The 19,266-nt window shown below is 40.9% G+C and overlaps 2 protein-coding genes across 2 annotated transcripts; one reads left to right on the top strand and one right to left on the bottom strand.

The window, feature by feature from the left end:
- The first annotated feature begins 695 nt into the window (after positions 1-695).
- On the top strand, positions 696-7,191 carry ric3b (RIC3 acetylcholine receptor chaperone b). The gene is made up of 6 exons (XM_069686789.1): positions 696-921; positions 1,691-1,917; positions 2,508-2,586; positions 3,176-3,269; positions 3,746-3,876; positions 4,980-7,191. The coding sequence occupies exons 1-6, from the start codon at positions 801-803 to the stop codon at positions 5,465-5,467; spliced, it is 1,140 nt and encodes a 379-aa protein (XP_069542890.1). The 5' UTR covers positions 696-800; the 3' UTR covers positions 5,468-7,191.
- An 81-nt stretch (positions 7,192-7,272) lies between these two features.
- Positions 7,273-11,793, bottom strand: psma1 (proteasome 20S subunit alpha 1). The gene is made up of 10 exons (XM_069686133.1): positions 11,737-11,793; positions 10,784-10,828; positions 10,529-10,630; positions 9,848-9,951; positions 9,674-9,762; positions 9,435-9,505; positions 9,166-9,295; positions 8,781-8,860; positions 8,425-8,529; positions 7,273-7,567 (listed from the first exon to the last, which is right to left on the bottom strand). Exons 1-10 carry the CDS (start codon positions 11,737-11,739, stop codon positions 7,505-7,507), a joined length of 792 nt encoding a protein of 263 aa, XP_069542234.1. The 5' UTR covers positions 11,740-11,793; the 3' UTR covers positions 7,273-7,504.
- Positions 11,794-19,266: the final 7,473 nt, after the last annotated feature.

Raw genomic sequence — 19,266 nt, 5'->3', positions numbered from 1 at the left:
GCAATGAAAACGTGTATTGTGTAACACTAGCGTAAGTTAAGATACATGCGAACTTATTTTGGCTCATTCCACTGAGAGGCAGAAGTAAATGTATGTATTGCAGAACAATAAGTGATCATTTTAAGAAGTTTAAGAAACCCGTCTCCTCGTCTCTCAGACTTTTATTCAATCGTCATTATGTCCTGTATACCAAGCTAAAATGTACATCTATAAAGCTAACATACCTCTGTACTTATTATTATTAGTTTTAATTAATAGTCTTTTTCTTAATATGTGTTGAGAAACAACTTTCCTCGTTAATTAACTTCATTTGAAATGTACTATATACCAAGAAAGAATTTACATTTATACAGGTGCAAACTTTTAATCAGAACAGACAGTAAAGACAAACAATATAGCAATTATATTCTTATATATGAGTTTTAACAGGTATGACGGCTGTAAAAAATAAACAAAAAAGATCGCTTTTTATCATTTTGCCATTTACTTTTGTGAAATTAATTGTTTGAACGACGATATCTACTATTTCATACTACATTGTTATTAAAAAACATAAAATGTTTTGCCTGTGGGCTACAGCATCATTAAAATCACCAAACGGTCCTTTGGCGCCACCCAGTGGTAACACGTCCGAATTGCGGCTCCGGTGCACTTCCGGTCCTCCAGTCAATAAGGAAGTTCAACCGATGGATGAGGAGCAGCGACATCAACCTGCTCCGTCTCCTCTGTTTTCTCACCGTAAAACCTCCAGATAAACATCGTTTTTATTACCACAGGAAGGTGACCGCTTACCTGTTAATATGGCGATGTCAACATTTCAAAAGGTGACCCTCGCGACGTGTCTCGTGCTGTGCGTCGCTCTGCTGCTTCCCAAAATGCTGTTATCCCGGGGGAGGAAGGATGCTGCTGAGCGGCCGGAGGGTGCGTCACATTTAACGGTTTCTTTATGTCTGTTTTGTTTTGATATGCCAGATAAATGATTAAAGATATTTGTTTGTCGGATTTACGCGTTTTGATATACGGCGTTTCGGGGTATTGCAAGCCACGGTGTATTGAACATCATCGGTGTATCATGTACCTGCAGTTACATTTTCCTCCCTCGAGAGGGCGCCAAAGACACCTTTTTGAATAGTTTGATTATTAGAGGATAACAACAACATACCTCTCTTCTAGTATTGAAAATGTACCTTGTTAACACACTTAAATTCCTATCTCTACATGTTTAATAATTAGTAAAATCAGCCCATTGCATGCCCTGTAAATCTCCAAATAACTTGTTTTGACACAGTTTAAAAATATATTTAGTTTACTGCGACATAAGGCAAAGAAAGGTAGGGAATCCTTGTATTTTGGAAGCTGTAACTAGGTGTTTTTTCTTGGTACATGACTTAAAGGATTAGCCTAAACATATGTCATGAGATCATGAGAAGCTGCAGGGCGAAAAATAAGGAAGTATAAAACATTTTCATATCTATATTTGTCTAAGATTTCAGTCTAGAAAAGGGGAAATGAGCCTGTATATCACACAGGTACGATGAACAGTAACTAAAGCTGATAGCTGATATTTATCTCCTCTCCTCTCCTCTCCTCTCCTCTCCTCTGCTTTCCTTTCCTCTCCTCTCCTCTCCTCTCCTCTCCTCTCCTCTCCACTCCCCTCCTCTCCTCTCCTCTCCTCTCCTCTCCTCTGCAGGTTCAGGTCACCTCCCCCCCATGATGCACCGTCAGGTGACCCCTGAGGGTCGAGGCCAGAGGGCTGCAGGTTCTGGCTTCTCCAGAGCCCACAACACCGAGGCCATCGCAAGGGCAAAGGGGGCAGGAACAGGGGCAGGAGGCGGGGGTAAATCCAACCTGGCGGGACAGATCATTCCTGTTTACGGCTTCGGGATCTTACTCTACATCCTCTACATACTGTTCAAGGTATCAACAAGGCTTTTTTCCCCGTTGAGTAGAGCCAGGCCAGCTGTTTCCCCCTGTTTCCAGTCTTTGTGCTAAGCTAACAGTTTGCTAATGCTAATTCTGGGCACCAAAGCAAAAGAGCACATTTCACATACAAGTGCTTTCACACGATCATCTTTAATGTTGTGGTACCTACAGAAATGTGTCGTCATCACTTCTTCTGATTTATACTTCAGATATGTGATCATGTAAATGATATAAAAACAGACTTTTTTGCAGGGAAACTCTTGTTTAGTTGAAATTTGACATTTGAGAAGTTCCACTTATTTTGTTGAATTAAAAGTGTTTACAAAAGTAATCCCAGAAGTAGTACACATTTGGTGTCTGTATCAAAACACAGAGATTGTTAAGGTGCTAGTGTTTAGATAAGGATTAGCAGCACTTACTTACAGTATTTTTTTTACATTATTAAAGATTGCAGTCAAATTAAACCACACTTTAAGAATAATTGTACTTTAAAAAACCGTCAGTGTACTGCAGAATAAATGCAAAGAGACTCTCCTGTCAGATTTGTTGTGGTGCATTTTTACCTGTTCCTGTCTCCATGTTAGATTACGTCTAAGGGGAGCAGCAAACCAGCAGAGGGCCGGTTTCCTTCAGTTCGCTCAGAGAACATGAAGAGAAAGATCAGTGAGTTTCATTTATCAAAGAGTATACTCGTTCTGTTTGCATTTTGCAGCCAACCTAAGCACAAACATTGATGTCATTCTCTTATTTTTTAATTGTTTGAATCGGTTAATAGCATGCACTTTTTTCCTTGATTTTTTAAAACACAAGCATCAGCCAAACAAATGTAAAGACATGTAATTTTCTGAAGACATACTATACTGCAGCACTGCAGAGCTGCACAAATGGTACACATATTTCAGTCATAAATTAAAGGCCAGGAAAGTAACAGAGGCTCAGGTGGAAAAGGAAGCTTACCTTTTAATCAGACTTAACAATTAAATCAAAATTAAGCGGCTCGGCATGTGTGTCAAATCAGCGTTATGTCACATCCAGCCTCAGGAATCTATAGCTGACATACACATTCATCTTTATGTTGCATTAACGTGATGAGGAATAAATACTTGCTGGTTATTCTCTGGCATATTGACTTTAAACGGAAGTCCAACAAAGCTGTGAAAACAAGAATGAAACATTTACACATCAGTCTGTTCTGAAGTTTGTGATTAAACTCCTTCTTTCTTTCCTTCTCTCCTCCGTCGTCGTCCCCCAGCTGACTTTGAGCTGGCTCAGCTGCAGGAGAAACTGAGGGAAACTGAGCTGGTGATGGAGAACATCGTTTCCAACACCCACCACAGTCCTGACAGGTGGGCATGTTTCTGTACTGTCGCGTGTCGGCCTCCTCCCTCTCTGTTCGTGATGGGAATGACCGGTTTCATTTTGTTCTAATTTAATTAGGTGTGTGATGATCTCTTCCTCTGCAGAGATGAAGACAAACATGACACTCCTGTAAAGTAAACGCAGATCTTTCCCTCACATGTTTATTCTTTTGAGAGCTTTATAACCGTCTTTTAAATGTACAGATTAATCTCTGTTTTTAGACATTATGTCTTAAAATAATATTCCTTTGAAACAAATAAAAGAAATCAAACTTTTCGTGAGAAGTTACGTTAAAAATCAAGCTCTTATTAGTATCACACATCATTAGTATTTAAAAGAAATGTGCCGCTGTTGTCGGTTAATTGTGAAACTATCAGGTAGAATAAGGGGAACAATGAGATCTCACAGCATCGAGTAATTAAAACATTTAAATGCCCGGGATGTTTCTCTGTCGGTGCTGCAGGGTGAAAGGTGTCATGGCGGATCAGGAGGAGAGCCTCCTGCAGCAGCTGACTGAGATCACTCGGGTGATGCAGGAGGGTCAGCTGGTGGACGACGTGGCAGCAGAGAAGAAGAACCAGGAGGACTGGGGAGGTACGTGAACACTGCGCGCTCAAAGAGGCTGGTCTAAAATAATCTCATAACAAAACATTGAGCATGTTTAGATTTCTTAGAACCAAGTACCATCTTTAAACAGCCAGTGTTTGTCTTAATCAGCAACTGTAGGAACTGTTTTTAGTTACAAAACATAGAAGGAATGGTGCATTTACATGTGTTTTGTTTTTAATGCATTTCTTGTCTGCAGCAACAACTCAAGTAGAGCCATTGGTCCTCATTCACAAACAAAATCTGTGCTTAAACCGCTCTTACGAACATTTGACGCACAAATCTGGGGTTCGATATGTTCTTTGAGTTTGTTCGCACTCTGCGAACTTTTCATCTAAAAAGCCTTGAATTGACTAATGCATTGACCAAATTAAATTGTTAATTCTAATTAATTAGCTGTAACACTTTAAATTATGAAATGAATTACCTTTAGGAGACGGTTCTTGTTGAATATCATCACTTTCACCCTCAGTGTGAATGAATCAGAATGATCAGGTGCTCCTTCTCCTCCACCTGTTTCCTTCCTCTTTTTCTGCTCAGCGATTCTTTTTTTTAGCGTCCACCTTGATTTCGAACCACCTGAGCCACGGTCCGAACCTCGGGACACAGCATCTACAGCCTCAGTTATTGACGCCCAAGCTTCATTATTTTTCAGCATGGTGACTCCTGACACGCTGAAACACGCTTCGGAAAAGTGTGTTTTTTTAATGCTTCCACCTCCGACACAACTGCCTCAATTTCCGCTGTGCTTAAGTTCTTTTGTTGTTCGCTTGCAACTTTTCCCTCTTTTAACTCGTCTTCACCTCACCGCTCTCTTCCTGATACGCCGAGCGGATGTCCTTGTATAGAGAAATGGGGGCGTGGTAGTATGCAGATTGCAGATTGCGTGCACACGCTTGTCAATTTAGAATGATTCTGATCACTAACATACGCACGGTGGCGAGAACAAAATTGGCCGGTACGCACGTGTCATGAATCCGACGGTGATTTTGCGTAAGAGTTGAGTAAGAACATTTCTACGCATATATCAGTGAATGAGGCCCAATGAAAACTCAAACAAACACGTTACTGACTGATTAATTTCTCTGAAGCGTCTGCAGATTATCACGAGGAGCCTCAGCAGTACTGGGAGCACTCCCGCTGCTGCTGTCAGCACGGTCAGCAGCCCCACAGTCCACAGGCGGAGACAGAGGCTGAGAGGACTCGAACAGATGGAGCCGACCTGGAAAACATTCCTGAGGACGTAACAGAAGGAGAGGCGGAGGAAGCTTCAGACACTTTAAGAGAATCAGATGCTACAGCAGCGAGTGAGCACGATGTGGAGCAAGTAAGTGATTTAGGCGTGATTGAGAGCGTAGACGTGCACGAACACAAGGAGGGAGGGGGTCAAATCGATCTGGGCGTCCCGGATGAGGACCTGGATGGAGTCCTGCAGGAGCTGGAGATCTCTCTGAAGCTGACAACCATGATGGAGCAGGAGAAGATGGAGGACCTGACGCAGTTGACGGAGACAGAGACGTCCTGCGGCGCGGTCAGACGGAGGAACAGGAAGAGGAGAGCAAAGAAAGCCTCACACTGACTTCAAACATGGCTGCTTATAAACTCAAGCCGCGGCCTGGTTCGCGCCGGGCCCCGGCTTCTTTTATAAACTCGGTCTTCATCAGATGTGTTGTAGACTGTTTGTCTCTACTTGAAGTGAATAAATGAGGAAATGTGTGTACAGGGCAGTTTTATAGCGCTAATATCAGCTCCACCCATCGGCTTAAACAGTCCTGACTCCTCTTACATATTTATTTCCTTAGAAAAAGCAGATCGTCAGATTCAAAACACTCAAACCTATAGAAAAATCTCATGTGTCTCCTTATATGAATAAAAACGTATATTTGAATTTAAACTGATGCGTAGATGCTGATAAGTAGATCCAGGAGTCTTCTAGGTGATTTGATGTCAAATTGTGCCCAAAAGATGGTTGCAAACAAATCCACTCTTTAATTCTGGTGAGTTATTCGTCATGTTTGTTCTGCCTGACGGTGAGGACCCACTGAACGCCAACTTGCAGCTGAAAATTCGCCCCCATTCAATGTGTCTGCTGTCATGCTGGGATACCTAGCACCAGGCAAGAGGCGCCATCTTCTAACAGCTTTTTCCGCATTTAAAGAAAACGGCGATATACTCTTCAGTAAATAAACCTTGTGAGGTTTGATTGACTCCTCAATTCACCCCAACAAGTGACCAGTTGTAGTGAGGCGAATGTGTAGGCGAATTGGCCGCATGCAGTGGGTCCACACTGTAAGTCTTCTCTCAAGTACTGCAGTTAACCTCCTGAGACCCTGCGTCCTCATACGGGGACATCACATTTGGCTTCACAGCACCATAATATTTAATTCTGCGAAACGTAGACCGTTGGTCTCATTCATGGACACTTTGTCCACCACCCTGTGGTCACAAAAGCAAATTACACTGATCGGTGTACATTCAAGATGGCCGTGATCCCGACCAAAATGTGTTACAGTCGGTCTCTACAGAAAACTTAACCAGGTACAACCAGGTACAAAACCTCTTCAGATTTTATGATTGAAACTTGTTTATTTAATGCGTATGAGCAGTTGTAACTTGATATGGCAGACAAATTTGACTAATTGTATCAACAGCAACAAGCTACAACACCGTTACGACAAGGTACTCACATGAGGACATTGGGACTTTTTCAATGTAACACAAAGACAATTCTTAGGTTTCATACTTATTAGGTCCTATTAATCCCCGAAAGGTAGGAGGAATTAAAAATGCATCCCAAACAAAAGCTCGGGTCTCAGGAGGTTAAAGGTTTTAGTGTATGGTACAAATGAATCGGGCGCCTTTAAAACATTGTTATACAAAATAATGAAGTTTAGAGTCACTAAAAAAATGACATTTTAGCTTAAAATTTGGAAACATTTGGGAAGTGTCGGCTAAGTAATGCTGGGAAAATTCATACGTCACTGTAAGTTACCGGGGCGCCTTATAAAATGCTGATCAAATCTTAACCTGCTTTGTGTCCAAGATGAAAATGTTTATAGACGAGGATGAGTGAAAAAGGAACAAGACCTCATTTGTCTTCTTTTAAAGGAGATCTCTTCTTCTTCGCTGCTACATTTAAAGCTTCCAACAAACCTGCTGTGTTGACCTCTAAAGATTTTTACTCTTATAAACTCGCATTTATTTATTATCTGCTCAGAGAAGCACTCCGAGATGCATATCAGTGAGAGACTGTGAATGATTTAAACAAAATGTTTTGAGTTCTCAAGATAAATGCTGTAAAAACCCAGCGACTCAGACTCTGTTTTCTGTTTGGCTCGTCGACATATTAAAAAAGGTTGCATCTAATAAAACAAAGAGCGGCAGCACAATTCAAAAAAAGAGTTTATTACTTGAAGAATGGGACATTTACTCATACAAAAGCAACATCTCGTTGGATGTTGGCAGAGAATATTTTGGATGAACAGTTTAGCAAGTGGCACATCACAACAAGTTCCCCCCTAAAGAGTGACTCCAGTGAGTTGTAGAAGTGTCAGGTTGGTCTGGGGTTTGTGCCCGCCCCCCCTCTGATAACAGGAAGTAAACTGACAGGACCGCCTCAGTGCTCCATTGGCTCATCAGATGCAGGAGCAGCAGCAGGTTCATCTGCAGGCTGGGCAACCTGAGACACAGAAAGGCAACAACGTCATTGTAAATTAATATGACAGGACAACTTAAGGTGTGAATTACAAGCATCTCTAAATGTTGCTTTTATGTCCTTCAGCAAGAAGCAAACCAACACAAAAAGTTTGAATAATTACCTTTAAACCCAAATATATTTTAACTGGCTGTGTGGCAGACACATGTTCAACGGCACGAGAAGTTTAATAGGATAATCACAACGTTTCGACACAATGGTTTTCTTCTAAACTTTTTGTGGAAGGAGCAAGTGTGCGGGTTTTTCGTCTTTTTCTTGCTACTGTTTTTTGATTCCTCGCACCTACGTGAGAGGGGGGGTGGGTGTGTCCGGTAGCTCAGTGTTGTCCCCTCCCCCGGCCAGAGGAAAATGGAGAGCGACACAGAGTCACAAGGCACATACGCCACAGAGGGCTCTTTGGAGGTGGAGTCCCCTGAAGAGCACTTCAGTGTGGTGGAGGACCGTGGTGGTCCCGAGTCCCATCAGTTTGAGCTGTTGGCTCCAGCCCCACTGATGCCTGAAGCCGGAGCTTTTGGAGACCGCATGTGCATTGATGGACATTAACATTCCTTTTTTAATTTAAAAAATAAATACATTTCATGGTGTAATTTTGTCCCAAACGGTCGTCTCTACATCACCAACGGCTGACAGGGTCCAGGGCTGATTTAAAACAGTAGATGGCTTGTTGAGCCATTTCCATCCCACGAAATGCCGTCTATACATTTGGTAAGAATTCCTGATATTAACACCAGCACTGACGTGTTTAAGTGTGCAGTTACTCTTTAAAAAGTGTCCCTTTCATTAATTTAAGTGTAAATAAATCCTTGATCCCTTTGCAGTACCTTTCTCTGTGGCCTCTCCTCCAGTCCCTCCAGGAACGGGGCAACATCATCATCGTCATAAATGACAAACTCCATTTCCTTTCCCACGATGCCAATGGAAACATTCTGAAAGAGAGAAATGCACATGAAAAACAGCCTGAAAGCAGTCAAAAGAAGATCCGAACGTCGGGTTTTGGGATTCATTTAACTGAATATGAATCCTGTCGAATTCCTGTCTCAACTTTTTCATACACAGACACACGTTTCCTTTAAAAGGTAAGACAAGCGCATGCGTCACTGAAGACAAAGATAACTGATCCCTTCTGTTTTGTGTAGCAGAGTATCACATCAGACAGTTGCAGATAGAGTTAGCGTACCTTGGTGGTGAGGTCCTGCTCAGTGGGGAGGGTTTCTCTGAGAGCACGGAGGCCATGCTGGACCAGATCGTTCAGATTACCTGAGAAACACAAAACAATGCTCTCTTAATGCAACGCTTTTCCATTCGTCAAATCAGCAGGTAGAAGGCTTTGTTTAGTGTTTGAATAATGAAGTTAAAGAAGAGCTATGAGAAAACGTCCCAGTTGCTATGGTTGAACTGTCACCTTCTCAAATGTCATGAAACTGAATTAGGCCAAAAAAAAGAAATAAAACGTGTCTAGTAAAAGATTAAGAATAATTTCTGTTCACTTGCAAAATTGCACGATATTCAAGCCCTAAGTTAAAACGGGTTTCTTCAAATTATGAACATAAGTAGCATCTTACAGTCGGAAAACTTTTCCATGCATCTCTCCAGGTAGGTGCGAGCAGACTGAGAGCGCGCTCCGATGGACATGGCTTTGCAGTCAAAGTAGTTTGCTGAGGGGCAGGTCTGGAAGATATGAGGTCCCATGTCCTGGGCAAAACACAGCAAATGAACATTAGCTACAGTCAAATTTTGCATTAGAGATTTATAAGACCTTTATTCTTTCACAGGGCAACAAATATATTACAGATAAAAAAAAATATATAGACACTTGGGCAAAGATACATACATCATAGCCAGCAATGAGGAGTCCAACACCGTAGGGCCTCCTTCCATATCTCTGTGTTGGGATTTGGGTTTCTGAAGGTTCAGTTAAAGATCACTGTAGCCATTCATAAATATTTTACTTTATAATTAACAGTTTTGCTTATTTAAAACAAAGAAAACAGGCCAATATAACTGCTGATAGCACACAAAATAACACATTAAAATAAAAACATATCAAGCTAACAGTTGTGTGGAGGATACTGCTGCCAATAAGAGAGACAAGACGTGACGCTGGGAGTGGCCTGTCAAACACAAATCTTGAGTCCAAGCACTCCTGACGCATGAAGTTACTGTAGGAAACAAGAATATAACTCAGGATTAATTACATTTGTTACGGTTAACTGAAAAGCTTTATTCTAGTCTGGCCAGACTTACCAGAGCAGTCTGGCATCAGCCGTCAGTCCAGCAATAGAGATGCCGATGTGGTTGTCGACATGGAGGATCTTCTTCTGATGGGCAGCCAGCTCAGACTGAGCTCTCTGCAGAGAAAACATGAAAACAATCATGAAGGAACTTGCACTTGTCATTCAGTAGGCACTAATTATCTGCTACATGCTCTGTTTATGGTGAGGGCTGGGTGATATGGCCAAATCCTATATCATGATGTAGCATGTTTTCTGCTAATTTAACTAATAATTAGTCCATATGAAATAACCACATGGTAGAGCCTATATTTGGATAATCCTCTGACAAATAAAGAACAGAGTTTCCGTTTTCGTTTGGACTGAGCCTGAGTCCTTTTCTGCAAGTTAATGTCCATGTCAATAAACAGCGCCTCCCTCTATGGTTCGTTCCAGCTTCACTTCCACTTGCAAGGATTAGAACGTAAATTGTTGTTGTCAAAACGACGTAAAAATTGCCGTAAAGCAGTTCAGCCACTGGTTTTGTGACTTCACCATAGAGACCGTATAGAAAAACACATACGATAGACATTTTCATATTGTTCTAACGATACATATTGCCATATTGCCCAACCCTAGGTGTGGTAATGTTTTTACGTTTTGCTTTAAATGGCAGATATCACTCATTCAATCATGTATCAGACATTAAATGTACCTTGAGTGCAACCAGGACAGCATGGGTTTTGGATTTGAGTCCTACAGTCGCAGACCCCTGCTTCACTGCCTCCATGGCATACTCGATCTGATGAATACGGCCCTGGACAAAAAATTAAATATATATATATATATATATATATATATATATATGTATATTTGTTTTAAATATAATGCTTTGGCATGTTGATGATGCATAGATGTTAATTTTCTTCTTCAAGTAAGTGAAACGGAAGTTAAAGTTAACACTGCTTACCTGTGGGCTCCATACTGTCACGTCGTTGTCGTACTGGTTCCGGAACTAAAGACAAAAACAAGCCATCATTTGACAGTGATTATTATTTTTCTATTTTTTTTACAAACCTCTTTATAATAATAAACATAAAACAGCTGGGCTTACATAGTTGTCTTGCATCCTCGGTAGCTTTCAGGTACAGACTATTACGACAAGTGTCTACGGCTTGTACTCTTCTAGAATAAGGTTTTAAATTACTGCTCTGCACTAAATAATACATAAGCCCCAGTGTTGTGTACAGCCAATTACCGAAGAGAATCCTGCAACCGAGTGCAAGCATCATCCTCCTAGCTAATGTTATTAATGTTGATGTTCAGCGCTGGGTATCAGTTTAACTTCGTCCTGCAGAGAGTTAGCTGACATTGGCTTCATAAAATACCGACTTTACTAAAGTTTGCAGTCTGTGATTGGAGTTTTAATTTGTGGATTTATTTAAACTTATCAGTTTGAAGACAGATGTTGGCTGAGGGAAAACGAAAGTAAAAGACATGACACTTCATTTCGATGCTAACCCACGGCTAACGTCTGGTAGCTACTTTGCGTTAGCCTGCTAACCAGCAAATTAATTGCTAACGCAATAATGATCTGTGATTTTGCGCTGAATTACACGAATCGTGTTTACTTTAACAATTTGTCATGTGATACTGTCAATAAATATCAGCCACTAGCTGCTTCTTTGGACACAAGACATTTAACCGGCATCCATGCAGCTTATGTTAGCAGTTACTGTTTTGCTTACTCACAGTGCAGTCAAAAGTTAGCTAGCTAACGTTAGCTTAGTGCGAGTAAATGAACTCCGTTTTCAAGGCTTCCAGATAAATTATACAACATAAACACGATATACGGTGTATTTACTGAGCAGACATATAATATGTTAAATTATTCTACGTATTTCACATTTCATTCATACTTACCATCTTTGCTATTACAAGTGTCGCGTCTCCTCCGCCTGTGCTGTGATCCAAACTCGATTTATTTTCCTGGATGCGACGTCAGGGAACACAGCAGAGCCCCGATTCAAAATCAGTGATTGATTAAGTAAAGTTGTTCCTGGCTGCAGATAGTTTGTTATTTCATCATATTAATTTAAAAAGCGTAACAACAACAACAACAATAGTGATAATAATATTAATAATAATAACAAAAAACACAAAACGATTAAAGAAGAGAAACAGTTTAATTTAAATTTGTTCATTTATTTTTCCGGATTTTAACTTATTTTAACTCATAAATCTAATTTAACTATTTAAATTCTGATTTTACATTTGTATTTAGTTTTAAAGAATGTAAATTTTGGAGTTAATGGCTTCAAAAGCCCCTTTAAAGTTAATGAATGTGTGCAAAACCGACAACCGACTAGGCCTACTGCTTTCAGCACAGTTAAATGCTTTGTTTACTTTTTTGGGGGAACTAAAGTGGTATTCAGAGCCGTTCTCCAAATAAATCTGTTACTTCTTCAGTCTTTTTTCCTTTTCTGCACCGAGCATACAAGCGCAGTGTTTGTTCATGACCACTAGGCGGCAGCAATAAATTAGAAGAAGACACTGGGTGCACCAGGGACGATGACAAACGACACACATGAGAAGTCCCTGAATAAAGATGAACAAGTCAACAGCTGTGAAGTAGCAAGTTATATCAGATTTTGAAATAATTGATGCAGGTCCAAATTCATTAACTGAATTTAGTTCAGTTTAATTCAGATCTTAAGTTCATAATAATTATTATACGTTTTTCACTTACAGTTTAAGGCAACAGAGTGAAACAGTAAAACCTTGTCTTCTTGTTGAAATTCATGAACCAGTTTTATGTTAGCTCACTGGTTTCATTTGAAACATGCAAAGGTAAATTAAACATTTGCATTCTTTAGTTTTTTGTGATATAATGTCCTCCTTCATGCAGTTCAAATAAAGTGAAATAATTCAGTAGGCTAATTAAAACAATAAAAAGGAAATAATGTACAAAAAGCAGTTGTAAAAAGAAAGGCAGAAGTTCTTCATGTGTGCTGTCTGATTCTTAAAAGGTAAAAGCCAGGCATTTTAATAATTCACATATGTTATTTCTGAGTCACAGAGCACTTCGGTCAATACTTCTACTGAGCTTTACTTCACGCTGGAGACTGAAGAGGTAACACATGACCTTTAAACTGGAGGCAAAGATCGGCCTCTTATCCAAAGACAGTCAAATGGACTGTGTTCAGGTCTGGTGAGAAAACAAAGCTTTGAGCCATGCACGAATATGTCTTTAATTTTGGTATGACATGTCACAGACTCAGCAGCTTATTTATCATCAATCAAGCAGGCGTTAGTTTCGTCTGACTGAACGGTCGGATTCAATGTTAACTCATAAAATATGAAACACTTGGATGGAGCTTCTTTAATCTGGCTTAACCTGCATGACTCAACCTATGCATTTGTACAACGCCTTAAAAGTGAGTTGTCTTGATATATTCATATTTCTTTTTAAAATTCACATATTTACCAGCAACAACCTGCATTTCGTTCTTAACACCCCCCAAACAGCGAGAGTCATTTAATTAGCTTTAAAGTAAAACTTAACAGCTAAAAATGCAGCCGGAGAGATGCAGTGAACTTTAAACATACTACTGAGAAACATTTGCCTTAAAGTCCCTCATAGAACATTAAAATAGTAAAAAACAAACAGGAAATGCTTGATACAAAAATTAAAGAGACTTTTATCAGTATCATTATTGTTGCTGCTAATGCTAATAGTAGACCTGTTGACTTCAACGGTTACAATTACGATTACCTCAGCCTTTATCATTACTCTGCTTCTCTTGCTAATTTATTTATTTATTTATTTAGCCAATCTTCACACTAGTCTACCACTATTATTGGCATTGTAACCATAAGTGTGTGTCTGTTGTTGTTCATGTAACAAGAACATATGTTGTTGTTTCTCTCTTTGCCTGTCTCTATCCTGCATCTCCTTCTATCCCATTCTCGGCCCATCCAGTCGAGGCAGACGGCTGTTCAACGTGAGTCTGGTTCTGCTCGAGGTTTCTGCCTGTTAAAAGGAAGTTTTTCTGCCAATGTGCCAAATATTGCTAAGTGCTACTCATGGTGATTCATGCTGGGCCTCTCTTTAAATAACATAAAGAGTCGGTCTAGACCTGCTCTTTTTGTAAAGTGTCTTGAGATAACTTGATTATGATTTGGCGCCATACAAATAAAATTTGATCGATTAAATTTGATTTTAGATTTGAATGGAGTGTATATACTGGTACTAGTACGATATGCTCTTATATTACAGCTTGTAGATGTGTGCTTTAAAGTAAGCATTATAATACTCCAAACTTGTACTCAAGTACATTTTATGCTACTTTTTACTTCTACTTTGTGAGATTATTATATATCTAATTATAGAGCAATTCGTATCAAGCTGTCTTAATTCACTTTAAATAATTTAAAAAGCTTTAAAAAACATGACTTCTGTTTTTTACGTTGTGGTTTTTCCTCATTTATTTCATTAAATGATCTGAATGCTTTCCCACGTCTGCTGAGTCCTTATTTTAAAATGCTAGAGATGTTACAGTCAATAATGGAATAGTGGAAACGACTCCCTTTAAAGGATCCATTGTTGTTTATTTATTTATTGCGGGAAAATATTAATACGATCGTAAATCAGCTCTACAGGTGGATGCATGCTGACAGGTGAGTGGCAGTTTTACCAGAGACTATGTAATAAATGGTCCCTCCCACGTGACCTATGACCCTCCTAACACACACACAACACTCTCTGTAGGTAATCCTGGTTTTCAAACTGGAATAAAGAATCATCTTTTTCTCAGGAGATTCTGTCTCTTTCGTGCCGTGTGTCCGAGAAGCTCCCTGGTCGCCTCTTCCTCTCGTACGTCCAGCTCCGTGTCTCGTTTTAAACTTTGCCTTTTTGTCTCTGTTAATGATATCTGATGTACCCTTGATCCAGGAGGGAGGAAGGGAGGCAGGGAGGGAGATGAATTAGTAAGGCTGTGCTGACGAGCTCTCCTCCTCTGCCAAGGCAGCGGCAGCACGGCGGCGGCGGCCATTACATCAGCGCGCCAACCTCCTCCTTTGTGATTGAGATTGTAGGAGCCGTGCTGAGCTCAGCATGTTTTTTTTCCTGGGGGCCTCATTTAACTCTGCCAAACGGCCCCCTACTTTAATTTTTCAAATGGAGAGCAGCCTGAGTCACTGTGCGGTGGGTCCAAGCCACACTGTGGACTCTGTGCTCGTGCGTAGTGGTGGGGGAAAGGGAGAGGGAGGTGTTTTAGGGAGTAGAAGGGAGTGTGAGTGCGCCCATTTCTCTCCCCATTCATGCTTTCAGTTTGATTTAACCACATGGGAAACAACAAACGCTTAACTTAAACCTGAGATTTAATTCCCCTATGTTTCTCTGATTAAATCTATTTAAATGTAAAGGAATCAGCACAGATTGTTCTTTCCTTTTATATTTGTCATGACTATTACCGGACTGGCTGCCAATTTTTCATGAATGAAAGCAGTGTCGACCCGAGCATAAATTTACTCAGTGTAGAATAAACGTTGCATCCTGCGGGGCTAAATATTCCACACTTCCCATCCCCTTGTTGCTTAAAATAGGTCTCTATGTGTTTTAGCCTGGAAAATGGCTGGACTAATGGGCAGGAGAGGTGGCGGCTCAGCCAAGGTTGCATTAAGCTGGCAGGTGTCCCATAACAAGGCGGGTCAGGGTTCAGCAGCCGCACGGCAAACGGAACGGAGGAAAGCCATCTCAGCCCCTCCCCTCCGTAGGTTTTATGAGTCCAAATACTGTATGTCATCATTGACGTTAACGGTTCCTACGGCAGAGGCCAGAGCGGCATGCGTGTGTGAGGAGAGGCACGGAGATTGTGTTCGCTGCCGTCAGTTTCCTGGTGTTGACGAAAGAGCTTACGCAACATTTCAGTGGCAAAAGGCTGAAGAAGCTTTCCTCCTAAAAAAAAAAAAAAAAGCAGAACATTGTGGTGCATGTTTTAACAAAAGCAGGTGAAAAGAAAAGATAGTCTCTGTGCACAGTCTGTGAAACATAAAGTAGACAGCTACAATTATCAGACCACCCAGGCTCTTTCATGAAGTGCATACCAAGCTGCATCCTCCAGGGCTGAAAAATGAAGCCATTGTTTAAGTGCCAGAAACTGCAGTCCCTCGAGTGGCCACTAGAGGCCGGCTCCGACAGTGAGTCAATCTCCATTAGGCCCCATGTTAAAATGTCCAAGTTTACAGCTGAATTAAACATGTTTGCAGCCTGGTACAAAAACTGGTTTTGGTCTGCAATAATGGTGATTTTTATAGAGCTAACCCAAGTGAATTATATTCAGGCTTAAAGTTATGCATTATTAGGGGTGTGGCTGCTATGATTGACAGATGGATACTGCAGTCTGTCTCTTAGTTGTCACCTCATCTACTTCAGTCATGTTTCAGCCAGGATTGTTGTTGGCTTATCTTTAAAGAGGTGGTATTATGCTGTTTCACATTTAAACACATACAATGTTGGATGTCCAAACTAAATTAACTAACTAAAGTTTCAAATAAGGTAAGATAAGATAAGATTGACTTTATTGATTCCCCATTGGGGGAAATCACTTGTTACAACAACTCAAAGTAAAAGGACAGGGTAAAATAAGTGATGGATAAAGAAGGCAAGACAAAAAGTGCAATAATAATATAAACAATATACACTATGTACACATTTCACTTATTGTGGAATCTGTAGGTAAAAGTATGTTGGAGTAATCCCCAGGCTTCTCAGCTCAGTCTGCAGGCTGCTGTGAACGCCAGGTTTCACACTGTTTGTTCTACACACTGCACTTTATGGCATCACAAAGTGCAGCCTCAGCAGGCTTCAGAGAGCGGACCAATCAGAAGAAAGTGGGCTTTTAGGGGCGGGGTTTCTTAAAGGGACAGAGCTAACTGAGTTGTGTCAGGCAGAGGCTGTATGAGGGCCTGCACAGAGCACCAGTGTGAGAAACATGAGGAGGTTTTTCAACTGTAAATTATGCTAAGCTACTCACAGGTATCACAGAGTGAAATATGAAGCTTTAAATTAGCATAATAATAGATAGACAGCAGTCTGTAGTGATGAGGAGACCGGATTCTTCTCGTTAAATTGCCACTCTCACACCAAAGATCAGCGAGGGCTCGCGCTGTCTGACGGACCAGAACCACGGTGCAGGCAGAACGCGCAGGCCACGGATCCTGTGGGATCCAGGTGAAACCCCTCGGTCCTCTTCAGAACCACTCTCTGATCCAAATATGGTCACTTCCTGCTCCAAAAACACAACACAGCGAATACAAAAACTTAAAAACCGCAGTCTTTAAACTAATGGGTGATGTCATCGTGACTTGTTCCATTATTCATACAGCCTATGATACACACCTTATCTGATTACAGCAGAAATAGGTTCACTTTAAACAATCTGATGCAAGCGAGCTTCACACACTCACTCAAACTGGCTTTTGACTCATTCCAGTGCCGGCCAACAGTAATCAGGTTGCTGTGAAAAGAGACTGAGTAATACTCTTCACTGTAAGAAGGAAATGCAGTCCTGTAGGAAGCAGATTTCAGTCATTATGTTAACAGCGACGACAATTTTCCTATCCATCATTTTCATTGTTTTAATGCCAGGAAATGCAGCCACACCAGAGCTGAAGCACCAGAATCCGTCACTTTTATGTTCCGACTGCATCTAACTACGGCTCACTCAACACAACTTTAAACTCTTTTAAAAAGAGTGCACTGATGCTTGAGAAGTCAGATTATACCATAATAACCTAGTTAGTTAGATGATAAACTGGAACAAGAAGATTCCCACACAGATTCTCATCTTTAATATAAAGGTAGCTCCAAAATCTTAAACTGTGGGAACAATAAATTAAATTTGCTGCTCATGTTGTTCGGCCTCGTTGAAGAGGACGTCCGCTTACTGCAGCTGCAGGGAAAGCCTCTGCCCTCCAGTGTTGCATCTGTAAAGCTTTCTCTAACTGCCGGGAGGATTTATCTCTTCACTCCACTTAGACTCACACACTTTGTTGAGTATTACAGTCGACTGTACACGGTCAAGTGTAGTATAAATTCCCTCTTGTTTGGCATTGGCTTGCTTTGACGATAAAGCAACTTCGGTCCAACTTTTGTTTATGTTTTCTGTTAAAGAAGATTACAGCTGTGGTGAGCTGTGTCCAGGGGCATGGCCTGAGAGATGGTTATGTCTGTTTTTTCAGGGTGAAATATCTGGACAAATATTGAATGGTTTGCCAAAAAACTTCCAACATTTATCATTTGAGGAGATTATTGACTTGACTTTTATGTCGCGTTGTTGCCAGAATTTCCGCTTCACCAAAGAATGAGGACCAAGATGCAGGACACAGACTTAGAGGTTTTAGGATAGTAGTGAGCTTTACTGCAGGGAAATGGAGATGAAGTTGGGGTGAATGTTGTCCAGAAAGTTGCAGAGGGAAAGAAAGAGAAAAAGCAGACCGGGGCAAGGCGAGGGTGTGAGCGTGGCCGGTGGAGTCGAGGATCCAGCAGGCAGGTTAAAGCAGACGGGGAGAGTGGTAATTCTAACAGAGAGAACACGATGAGAAATCACAGTCAAACAACACGGAGCTAAAGGTGGAATGCACAGCAATCAGGAGGGAAGGCACGCCCACTCACACACACACACAAACGAGAAAAACAGGACGATACAAAGAGGTAGCACGGCTGGAGCCATAACAAAAGCAGACAAAAGAAATCTTCTAAAGCTAAAGACTTATAACTTGAGACTTAAATCAAACCAAATAAAAATGTTAGCATCCTAACATCCATGTGAACCTGTATGTTAAAGTCGAGGTGAAATGAAAAATGTCATTTGAATCCTTTTAGATCACATCCCCGGTAATATTTTGCATCTATTTGACAATATAGGCCAAAAAAAATACAGAAAATCCATTTCTTCGTATTCTTATATCAAAATCCGATCATTTTTTCTTCCGGTAAGTTAGCACCAAACAATTTCAACCAATCAATCTGCAACATTTAGCCGCATAGCACCAAGAACGCTCGGTCAGTTAGCTAGCTACTGCGCTGTGGAGAACGTCTGTCTACGCCCACTTCTCAACGATCAAAACAAATCCCTCCAATGATATGTCCCGCCTGCACGTCCTGTTTCACTCGGAAATACGATACGGAAGCTAGATACTCTCGAAATGCCGTTTCAGCTCGAATTTAACATGAGAAAATTAGCATTCAGCTACGTAGCACAACTACAGCTGGGTTCAGCATAAAATGTAAGGCTGAAAAATACCTTAAAAGCCATACCATCATTTTAATCCACATTCTTCTTTCTTCTCAAATAATTACCCTCTTTGCAAGTCAACCATCAACAGTGTGGTTGGAGATTTGGGTGTGGTGCGCTAGTTGTTGCATGTAGCACAGAGACGTTAGGGCAA

This window comes from Semicossyphus pulcher, unplaced genomic scaffold, assembly GCF_022749685.1.
Source record: "Semicossyphus pulcher isolate SPU_LCO1_2020_fin unplaced genomic scaffold, fSemPul1.0.p SCAF_8, whole genome shotgun sequence".
Classification (NCBI taxonomy): Eukaryota; Metazoa; Chordata; class Actinopteri; order Labriformes; family Labridae; genus Semicossyphus; species Semicossyphus pulcher.
This window is presented reverse-complemented; position numbering and strand designations above follow the sequence as displayed.

Coding starts and splice junctions, on each gene's coding strand:
- psma1 (XM_069686133.1), bottom strand. Junction 9,296..9,434: donor TCCTCATTGCTGGCTATGAT/GTATGTATCTTT, acceptor TGTTTTGCCCAG/GACATGGGACCTCATATCTT. Junction 8,861..9,165: donor CATGGAAAAGTTTTCCGACT/GTAAGATGCTAC, acceptor TGTGTTTCTCAG/GTAATCTGAACGATCTGGTC.
- ric3b (XM_069686789.1), top strand. CDS start 801: ATGGCGATGTCAACATTTCAAAAGGTGACCCTCGCGACGTGTCTCGTG. Junction 922..1,690: donor TGCTGCTGAGCGGCCGGAGG/GTGCGTCACATT, acceptor TCTCCTCTGCAG/GTTCAGGTCACCTCCCCCCC. Junction 1,918..2,507: donor TCCTCTACATACTGTTCAAG/GTATCAACAAGG, acceptor TCTCCATGTTAG/ATTACGTCTAAGGGGAGCAG.